General features: G+C 49.8%; 1 protein-coding gene across 1 annotated transcript in view; it reads right to left on the bottom strand.

Annotated features, from left to right (window-relative positions):
- LOC107307089 (guanine nucleotide-binding protein-like 1) overlaps positions 1-11,692 on the bottom strand; it is a 16,762-nt gene that overhangs the window by 4,054 nt on the left and 1,016 nt on the right. The window contains exon 2 of the mRNA XM_015850529.2: positions 11,359-11,537. Coding sequence (XP_015706015.1) covers positions 11,359-11,537 — 179 coding nt within the window. The remainder of the gene's footprint in view (positions 1-11,358; positions 11,538-11,692) is intronic.

Raw genomic sequence — 11,692 nt, forward strand, 5'->3', positions numbered from 1 at the left:
AAATACATCACAGCAAGCTCCTGCTCCCATAAGATCGAAACCAACAATCAGGCCCCCATCAAATCTTGTTCCTGCCCCATAGATTTCTTGACCGCACAGCAAAGCTCCTGCCCCATAATCTGAAACTTCACAGTCAGCTCCTCCACAGCAGCTCCTTCGAAGCCAATAGATTCTGAATCCCAAAATCCAGCCCCGCAGCCGCTTCCGGGCCCTCCATAGGATCCTGCTGTTGACCCACATGTTCCCCCCTCACAGCAGCTCCAAACACAATATGAAAACTGGAACCGCACATCAGTCCAACAGCAGATTTTTTGCACTATAGAATATTCCCGATCTGCCCCCTCAAGCACGCAACTCCTGCCCCATAGATCTGACCTACATCATCGTCCCTCTGCAGCTTCTGCCGCCAATAGGTCGACGTCCACATATGTGCCCCACAGTAGGTCCTGCCCGGCCATAGATCTAACCGCCCAGTCTAGCCCCAAACAGCTCTCTGCCCCAATAGGATCTTTCCCGCACATTTCACCCTCACAGCGCAATGCCTGCCGCGCATGAGATCTGACGCTCACATATGTGCTCCACAGCAGTCACCTGCCTCCATAGATCTTGACACCACAATTCTTCGCACAGCGCTCCCTGCCTCCATAGATCAGAAACCAAAACATGCCACCCCACAGTGAGTCTCCCCCAGTAGATCTTTGACACACACATGATTGTAAGCAGACTGCCTGCCCAATAATATACCGCACTAGCCAGCTTCAGCCACAACATCTTGACCCGAAATCAAGCTCCACAGCAACTACCTGCGCCTCATAAGAAGTCTGACCTATAACATGCACCTCCCTCGCAGCTTCCTGCGCGCCATAGTCGGACCTCACATTGCCCCACAGTAAGCTCCTGCCCATAGATCTGACCCCATTCAGCTCCCACAACAGCTCCTGCCCCTATAGATCTTTCCCACATCAGCCCCACAGCAGATCCTGCCCCATAGATCTGACCCACATATGTCGCACAGCAGCACCTGCCCCATAGATCTGACCCACATCTGTCGCACAGCAGCTCCTGCCCCATAGATCAGACCAACATCAGCCCCACAGTAGCTCCTGCCCCATAGATCTGACCCACATCATATGTAAAGCAGCTGCTGCCCAATAATTTGCCCAAGCAGCGTCACCCACAAGCATTCTGACCGCACATCAAGCTGCACACTAACTCCTGCCCCATAGATTCTGACCCACATCTGCCCCAGACCCATCTCCTGCCCCATAGATCTTTCTCCACATCAATCCCCACAAGCAGATCTGCCCCATAATCTGACCTACATTTTTCCCATAAGCAGCACGCTAGACCTCCATAGATCTGACCCACAATGTGCCCCAACGAGCTGCGTCCTCCCCATAGATCTTTGAACACAAGTCAGTTCCTAACCATAGATCAGAGCCCAAATCTTCCCTACATCAGCTCCTGCCCATAAGCATCTGACCCACATCAAGCCACCGACACCCATTCTTCCTACCCCATAGATCTGACCAACCATGCTGGCCCCAGCAGCTCATCGCAAAACTCAAGATCTGACCCACAAGTCAGTCCAACAGCATGATTTTGCAGCCAAAGGATAGTCCCTCATTCTGCCCCACAGCAGCTCCTGCCCGACTAATCTGACGCTACATTCATTCCCCTCTGCAAAGCTTCTGCCCCCATAGGTCTGACCCCACATGTGGCCACCCAACAGTACTCCTGCGCCATACTGATCTAGACCCCCATCAGCCCCACAACAGCTCCTGCCCCATAGATCTAACCCACATCAGCCCCATCACACGTCCTCCCCATAGATTCTGACACATCATCATATGTAAAAGCAGCTGCAGCCACAATACGATATGAACCCCCACACAGCTTCAGCCCCAAGGATACTGACACACATGCAGCCCCAACAGCACTCCTGCCCCTATAGATCCTGGACCCATCATCCTGCCCCAACGCATCTCCTGCCCCATAGAATTCTTTACCACACAGCCCACAGCAGATCCTGCCCCATATGTACTGACCCCATAGTCGCAACAGCACAGCACCTGCCCCATAGATCCTGACCCCACTATCAGCTCACACTGCCCCTTCTACCCCATATGACTCTGACCACATCTTCGCCACACAGCAGCTCCTGCCCCCATAGCTCTCTGACCCACATCTTGCACACAGCAAGCTCCTTCCCATAGATCTAACCACACAATCAGCTCACAGCAGCTCCTGCCCCATAGATAAGCCCTACATCAGCCCCACAAGCACTCCTCACCATAGATCTGACCCACATCTGCAACACAGCACTTCCCTGCTCCCAATAAAATCTGTACCCAAACATCAGGCACAACAGTCTGTTTCCTGCCCCATAGATCTGCACCTCACACAATCGTTCCTGCCCATCGATCTGACCCACATTCAGCTCCACACCACTCCCTGCCCCCATAAGATTCTGAACCCTCTACAATAATCAGCATCCTTCACCCCGCGCAACACCGACACATCCACCTACCCAACTAAAGATCTCCTTGACTCCCGCACAAATCAACCAACACAAAACCAACTGCACCAGTCACCCACAGGGTCCACATGATAAATACTGTATCACACATCCAATATAGAAAAACACCTCGCCAGCATACCCACAATACTACACTCAATATATGCAACCCAACAGCACCTCTTCAGCCCGCCAAAGAACGCGAACCAACACTCGAGCCTCCCCACTAGCACACTTCCTTGCCTCAACATGGAGAATCTCTACACACGACCCCAGCAAAGGTATTGTCTACGACCGCACCAGGCATACATCGTGAACAACTGTTATGAAGCAAACTGCACCCCCCATAGGAACAAGCACAACAATCGCCATCAATGCCATCAAGAAACTCTGCACACCACATCTGGTGACCGACACACCCCATTCCCTCCTAGACCACACCCCACACTCAGCATTCACACACCGCAAATCACTCCCCTCAACAAGCAGCTGAGAAACAAGCAATGAACAACAGCTCCCCAATCGTCTGCCCCCACCACGAAGCACACCTAGCAAGCACCGCCCCATCAAAGCTCTGCGAACCCGCAACACATCAGTATGCACCCCACAAGCAACTCTCAGCCATAAGATTTCTCAAACAACCCATAAACATTGTTCGTCTCCAAGCACCACAGCACACCATCCTCCCCCCGATCAGATATGCCCCTACCACACTTCCCCCCTACCCTACCCCGTAGGCCAAGCTTCCTCACCATAGATTCTGAAACCTCACAATCCAACATACCACCCAGCACAAGATCCCTCACCTCGGCACGAGCAGCAAGAAATCTAACTAGGCAGCCTCACCACACCATCCCTCACACCACACCAACAAGCTCTTTTCCTCCCCAATGTATCACTCTGCGATTCTAGACCTCTCCACTCACAGTTCCACCCACAAATCTCAAAATTCACAATCTAACAAAGACAGCTAACCCGACTCAACCGGGGCAAAAAACCACCCCCTAGTATAAGATCCTTATGACAGGCAGCACAAACAACCATCGCCTCCCAAACAATAGCACTATACAGGGGACAATAACCTCTAGTCAAATACATCAGCCCACAAACATGGGACATGATCCTGCCCGCCCATAAGATCTACCCACATATGTCCTCGAGACACGCACACAACGGCACTCCCCTTAAGAAAAACAATACCACATAGATCCCAACTATATGCACGACATTGCTGATAATACAGCCAAATACAAAGCGTACTCATGTCCCCCATAGTATGAGACCAACATTCAGCTCCCACATAGCTCCTTCCCCATAATCTGACTATTCCATTCAGTCCACGCAATGATAGATCCTGCACCATAGATATCAACGCACATCAGCCCCATCAGCAGCTTACCTCATAAAAACCAACATTCCATCCGAGTGAGACTCTGATCCCACACTTCCAACTACACCACGCCAAATCTCCTAATGAGAGCACCTATTTACATTTTAATCTTCCTCCAAGACCCATAAGATAACTGTACTTCACTTTGTCTTACTTCCAAAACAGCACGCTATATCCTGCCAACCATGGCACTGAGGAGCTCACCACACATACTCCATAACAACCTCAGCAACACACCAAAATTGTCAGTTCTCCGCCAGCTGGACACACCATAAATCCTCGTACTAACACACCCACACCTAGAGGAGAATTACTAGCTGCTATAAGCCACCTCACAGCCATATCATCCCACTCACACGCATACCCACATTTATGGATTGTAGAGCGAACAGCTAATGACATCTATTCTGCACACCCACGCAAAGCGCTGAGCGCGCCGCACGCCTCAAAATTCCGCGAGCATAAAGACTATGACACACACAGCGTACCTATCATGCATACACAATCATATGCCTCATATCAACCTCACACAATCACACTCCCACTGCGATATACGCTCTGACACAACGAAGATGACATCCAACTAAAATAGACCCTCAAACATTCATGTTCGCGTCAAAGCGGACCATCCATTTCGCAGTATCGATACAACCACAACACGCCGAAAACACGCAACGCGGCAGACCATCCCTTAGCACCCATCACACAATGGTTGCCGGGCGCTATCAACAATAGGAGGTACTGAACGACCACCTCACAGACCTCTATGCATAGTAAGGGGAGCGCGCGAGCGCAGAACAACTCGACGATTGCAAACCACCACACCACAAAGCCACCTACTATTCTTTGGAGCTCACCTACTCAGAACGAAAACCCGACAAGTCCAGAGCAAAGAAGCACCAATAGTTTAAAGTCTAGACACAGCTCGAGACTAATTTATGACCAAAACGCAACACTGGGAGCACCCCTTCAAATTGCCAAATACATAGTTAACCCACTAACTCACCAACATTTCAATCAAACACCTCGAAGGGCGTAGAGACTCGACCTACTCGTAATAAGAACACACACCAACCACCAGAGAGACCAAAAGCATAAGGGCACAGAAGTCCGAGAGTCGGCAGAGGCTCCCCCACAACGAGTTGCTGAAGGCTGCCGACCTTTGCCACGCACAGACACACACTACCCACAGCCGATTCTTGATCCGCCAACAAATCAGGCTGAAATCGCAACCGCCAACGCAGAGACGCAGAGCATCTCCTGTCCTCCCCCAATAAGATCTTCACACCCACCAATCACTTGCGCCAATTACCACGAGAAAAGCATGATTCTTGTTTGCCCTGCCAAAAACCCACACAACAAAGTAATCGAGACCCATAGAAAGAGAGAGAGAGCCTGGACATACCGTCAGCGACACCACCACCAACCCGCTATAGAAAGAGATATACTATCTCGTCTACCACAATCTCTGAACCCAGACATGTCAAGAGCCACCGACGCGCACCCACTAAAGCAAGCTCCTACACCCCAAAAGAATCTGAACCACAACAACCTAACCACCACAAGGCTCCCGGGCCCGCCACTCCTCATCTTATCACACAACACCGCACTTACAACGGCCACCACGCCCAAGTTCTATGACAGACAAATGGCGCCTCACCCATCCAGATCCACAACACTCGCACACACCCCGCTGGACTTCCGCCCACGCAACACCCCAACAACAGTGGCAAAGCACGTATTATACCTGCGGTCACTATACTCTGCCCTTCCCTTCTCAACACACCACACGTCGACCGTTACACTGGCCGAACCCGTCAATTCTGAACACACACCACCACAAGAATCACCACAATTTACACGACAAGAGAGCTCACCCACCTTACCTCGACACCCACACACAAGCTTCAAGTTCTATCTAACAAGGGTCAATGAACAACGAACACACAGCGCTACACACCACACTCCTGATGCCCATCAGCACAACTCTCTCCTGAGAACCACTAATAGCTTCATGAGTGACATACTAATGAGCACCCCCCAGCCAATCCGATCATCTCGGGTACACACATTAATCCACCACACCAATGCGACAGCGGAGGAGCCAAGAAATACACCAAACTGTCCTTGACCTCTACCCACACCATTTCTTCCGGTCCCGCTCCCATTCTATTCACTCATGCCCCAATAACATCGACAGACTCAATTAACAGACTATGACATTCTCAGAACTACCCACCCACAACAAAAATCCACATTACCCCCACATGAGTGAAAGGCGGCAATGCGATACCGACAAACGGCCCCACAAACCCTACACCAATTCCAGTGGGCCCCCATTTCCGCAACACCAGCTTCCCCAAAATAACACCAGATTCAGTTTTACCCGTCCGCCCCTAGACACCCTACACAGACCACCCTTCCACTCACAAGCTAATCACCCACTCTCTTGGACCACACCACATTAACCACAAATCCATAAACAAGTTCGGCCTTCCCAATATTTACAATTCCTTCCAACCCCCTCTATTCTTTATCTCTGCTTGCACCTTTGACCATAAAGCATGTCCACCTTTGTATCTCCCCAGCCCGTTACCCACACTCAAGTCAACTCTTTCCAACCAAATCTTTGTAACAATACCCTCTCCCCTCCCAGTCCTGCTCACTCACTACACATGGTAATCTACTCCTTTCAATTCTCCATCATCACAACCTCTTATTGTCCTCTGCCCACAATATATAAACCTACCCACCTCCACTGTTCCCATGGTTAAGTCATGTTCACTAAAATAATCCTTACCTATTCCACATCACTCACGCCAACACATTATTCATCAATCAACAGCTTTTTAAAAAAACTCTTTTCTATTTAAAATTTTCTTTCAGTTTGAATTGACAAATATCATGATCTCTCAACAACCGCCAGTAATATCAGGTCAAAAACCTCCGCTGCACTTGTCCAAAAGCGTGTGGACGAGCGGGTCTGTCCACGAGCAGCTCCAACCGGAGCAGATGGGACGGAATGAGGTATTCAGCTTGCTCTTGGCCAGCCGCTCCTTCACCCCAGGAAAACCTCTATTACCCGGCTGAATCACGAAAGCCAAGGTCACTTTGTCCAAAACAACACTGAATGCAAAGAAGACCACTTGCTGGCCTGTGTATCACCAAGCAAACACTTCTAAACCACCCAGGATGTTGGCCAGGCTATCCGGGCACGAATGGGGGGCGCGCGCAGCGACCAAGTCCACAAATTAGACGATATCGTGGTAGAAATTGGGGGGGGAGAAGTACCATAACTGCGAACTAAGGCGAGAGAGAGAACACTCAAAGTGAAATGTTAGGATTACCCAAGGTTCAGAAGTCTCTGCCCACTTCGCTCACCACTGGGAAGTTATGGGGTATGCTAGCTTGCCTGATCACCCCTGCCAGGACCTCCCCCTTGTTCCAGTATGGAAGGATCGCCGGGAGAGCACAGATTCTAATACAATTAGTATTAACACATTAATGGACCAGAGTGCGTTTCTGTAAACATTTCCCAAACCGGCTTTTGTAAACACGCACTCCAGTGACATGGGAAGAATGGGAACCGTCACCAAAAGACAACACTCACTGCCCAGGTAAAATCTTCATGCCGCTCAAACATGGGGAGCGCAACATTTCACCACACACATCCTGCGAGCTAGTCTCCAACTTGCTCACGCGCTTTCTCTCCTCCAAAACATTAGTGGCTCACCATCGTTAAGTATCTGCTAGGGCAGATGGAAGTGCTCTCATTCACACACCAACCTGCACCACAGAGCACGCTCGAAAGAAAATCACCAGAGCCGGGTAGTCCACCAATGGGTTGTACTAAATATATGATTAGAAGCAACAAGACACTCCCACGTCGGTTAATTAGGGGTTAACTCTAGGAAATAACCAGTAAACAACATGAGAAATAAACAATTGGCTGGAAGCTTTTGGAAAGAGGAACACTTCCAAGGATTGCAGTAACCCCCTTACCACAACCTCCTCAGCAGGAGGTAACCGCGGTCCGCGATATTATACGCGGACTGGTTGAGGAGAACGCTAGTGGGGCAAATTTATCAAAAGGCAAAATGCTCGTTGTGGAGAAAGTTACAGAAACTAGGTCCTGGAACAGTGAGCACTTGGCCAAACCTATAAATAAAAACTTATTTAAGAGATTGGAAAAGCCGGGTAAGGTACACACATGTTACGTAAAAAAGCATAAAAACAACCAGGGGTCAAGGGCAAAACAAAAACACCTCCCTCCTGCCAGGACCTGGGGGGAGGGAGTAATTAGCACTGTGGTTAATAATTAGGGGTTACTTTGAGCCAATAAGTTGGCGTCAACCATCGTCAGAAACTCTCGGGTACAAAGTGGGGCCTAATTCACCCTACCCACAGACCGAAGTTACGGGCCAAGATGAGAGGTGAAGTGGGGTACTGTTGATCAAAGTACATACCTCTACACTCAATGAACAGAACATAGGAGAGAAGTGTTAAATTAAAGGCTCCTGTTAACTGGGAGATGGGGTTACAGACCCCTGCCAGGACCTGGATGGGAAGGGGAGTAATTAACACTGGTGTTAATTAGGGCTCCTGTAATTTAGAGATGGGGTACACCCCTGCCAGGACCTGGGGGGAGGGAGTAATTAGCACTGTGGTTAATTAGGGGTTAAACTAGGGCTCCCTTGTAATTGCGAGATGGGGTACACCCCTGCCAGGACCCTGGTATGGGGGGGGGAAAGTATTAACACTTGTGTTAACTTAGGGGGTGAATTTAGGGCTCCTGGTAACTGGAGATGGGTAACACCCCTGCCAGGACCTGATGGGGGGGGGATTAATTAACACTGTGTGTAATTAGGGAGGGGGAAGTAAATTTAACAACTTGTGTTAATTAGGGCTCCATGTAACTTGGTGAGATGGGGTACACACTGCCAGGACCTTGGATGGGGGGGAAAGTAAGTTAACACTGTTGTTTGAATTAGGGGTTAATGTGTAGGGCTCTCTGTAATTGGGAGGATGGGTACACCCCTGCCCCAGGACCTGGTATTGGGGGGAAAATGGTAATTAAACAACTGTGTTAAATTAGCGGCTCCTGTAAATTGGGAGATGGGGTACTACCACTTCTGCCAGGACCTGGTAATGGGGGGGGACAGTAATTAAACACTGTGTTTAATTAGGGTTTTTAATTAAGGGCTCCTGTAATTGGGAGATGGGGTACAGCCGCTGCCAGGACCTGGATGGGGGGGGAAGTAATTGCACACTGCGTGTTAATTAGGGGTTAATTAAGGGCTCCTGTAATTGGGACGATGGGGTACAACCCTGTCCATGGAACCTGGATGGGGGGGAATGTAATTAACACTGTGTTAATTAAGGGGTTAATTAGGGCCTGCCTGTCAACTGGGAGATGGGTACACGAACCTGCCGTAGGAACCTGGTGGGGGGGAAAGTAATTTACACTGTGTTAATTAGGTTTTAATTAGGGCTCCTGTATTGGAAGATGGGGGTACACCCTCTGCCAAGGACCTGTGGGGGGAAATGTAATTAACACTGTGTTAATTTAGGGGTTAATTTAGGGCCTCATTAATGGGAGATGGGGTACACACCTGCCAGGACCTGGATGGGAGGGCGAGGCAATTCAAACCCACTGTGTTAATTAAGGGGTTAATTTAAGGGCTCCATGTAATTGGGAGCATTGGGGTACACCCCTGCCAGGACCTGGATAGTGGGGGGGATGTAATTAATCACCTGTGTTAATTAGGGGCTCCTGAATTGGGGAGATGGGGTACAACCTGCCAGGACCTGGATGAGGGGGAATGTAATTAACACTGTGTTAATTAGGGCTCACTGTTGAATTGGGAGATGGGGTACACCCGCTTGCCAGACCGCTGTGGGGGGGAGTAATTTAACACTTGTGTTAATTAGGGAGTTAATTAGGCTTGCTCTGTAATTGGGAGATGGGGTACACACCTGCCAGGACCTGGATGGGGGGGGAATGTAATTAACACTGTGTTAATTAGGGGTTAATTAGGGCTCCTGTAATTGGGAGATGGGGTACAATTCACTGCAGGACCTGGATGGGTGGGGGAAGTGTAAATTATACAACTGTTTAATTAGGGGTGTAATTTAGGGCCTCCTGTATATTGGGAGGATGGGGTACACTCACCTGCCAGGAACCTGGAATGAGGGGGAAGTAATTCAACACGTGTTAATAGGGGTTAATTAGGGCTTCGTTGTATTGGGAGATGGGGTACAACACCTGCCAGGACCTGGATGGGGGGGAAAGTAATTAACAACTGTGTTATTAGGGCTCCTGTAATTGGGAGAATGGGCGTACAACCCCTGCAGGAACCTGATGGGGGGAAAGTAATTAACATCTGTTTTAATTTTAGCGGGGCGATAAGAGTAATTAACATACTGTGTTTTAATTAGGGGGCGATAAGTTAATTAAACACTGTGTTAATTAGGGCTCCTGTAATTGGGAGATGGGGTACACCCCTGCCAGGACCTGTGGGGGGGAGAGTAATTAACACTGTGTTAATTAGGGGTTAATTAGGGCTCCTGTAATTGGGAGATGGGGTACACACCTGCCAGGACCTGGATGGGGGGGGAGTAATTAACACTGTGTTAATTGGGGGGGAGAAATAATTAACACCATGTTAATTAAAACAATGGGGGTTGTGGGCCACCTGGAGCTCATGGGGTCATTGGGGGGGTAAAAGGAACAATTAACACCGTGTTAATTAAACTAATGGGGGTTGTCTGCCCACCTGTAGCTTATGGGGGGGGGAAGGAAGCAATTAACACCATGTTAATTAAACTAATGGGGGTTGTGGACCCATCCGTAGCTTATCGGGGGGGAGAGGGGTAAAAGGAAGCAATTAACACCATGTTAATTAAACTAATGGGGTTGTGTGCCCACCTGTAGCTTATGGGGGGGGGAAGGGAGCAATTAACACCGTGTTAATTAAACTAATGGGGGTTGTGTGCCCACCTGGAGCTCATGGGGTCATTGGGGGGGTAAAAGGAAGCAATTAACACGGTGTTAATTAAACTAATGGGGTTGTGTGCCCACCTGTAGCTTATGGGGGGGGGAAGGGAGCAATTAACACCGTGTTAATTAAACTAATGGGGTTGTGTGCCCACCTGTAGCTTATGGGGGGGGGAAAGGAAGCAATTAATACCGTGTTAATTAAACTAATGGGGGTTGTGTGCCCACCTGGAGCTTATGGGGGGGGAAGGGAGCAATTAACACTGTGTTAATTAAACTAATGGGGGTTGTTGACCCACCTGTAGCTCATGGGGTCATTGGGGGGGTAAAAGGAAGCAATTAACATCGTGTTAATTAAACTAATGGGGGTTGTGTGCCCACCTGTAGCTTATGGGGGGGGGAAAGGAAGCAATTAACACGGTGTTAATTAAACCAATGGGGTTGTGTGCCCACCTGTAGCTCCCGTGGTGCTCGTGATGGGAAGACGAGCCCTGGGCAGTCGCAGAGCCGCACGTTGGGGGTCAGGAAGTGGGTCTGGAAGTAGCGGGTGTGCCCGGGGGTCCGTGACACGCTGACGGCCTTACGGCCCAGCACCGCGTTCAGCACCGACGACTTCCCGGCATTGGGCAGCCCTAAGGGGAGGGGGAAGGGTATAAGCCACGCCCCCAGCTCCGCCCACTTCATTAAGCCCCGCCCACCCAATCAAAGCCCCGCCCCCAGCTCCGCCCACTTCATTAAGCCCCGCCCCCAGCTCCGCCCACTTCATTAAGCCCCGCCCACTTCATTA

The sequence above is a fragment of the Coturnix japonica genome, unplaced genomic scaffold (assembly GCF_001577835.2).
Source record: "Coturnix japonica isolate 7356 unplaced genomic scaffold, Coturnix japonica 2.1 chrUnrandom485, whole genome shotgun sequence".
In the NCBI taxonomy this organism is placed as follows: Eukaryota; Metazoa; Chordata; class Aves; order Galliformes; family Phasianidae; genus Coturnix; species Coturnix japonica.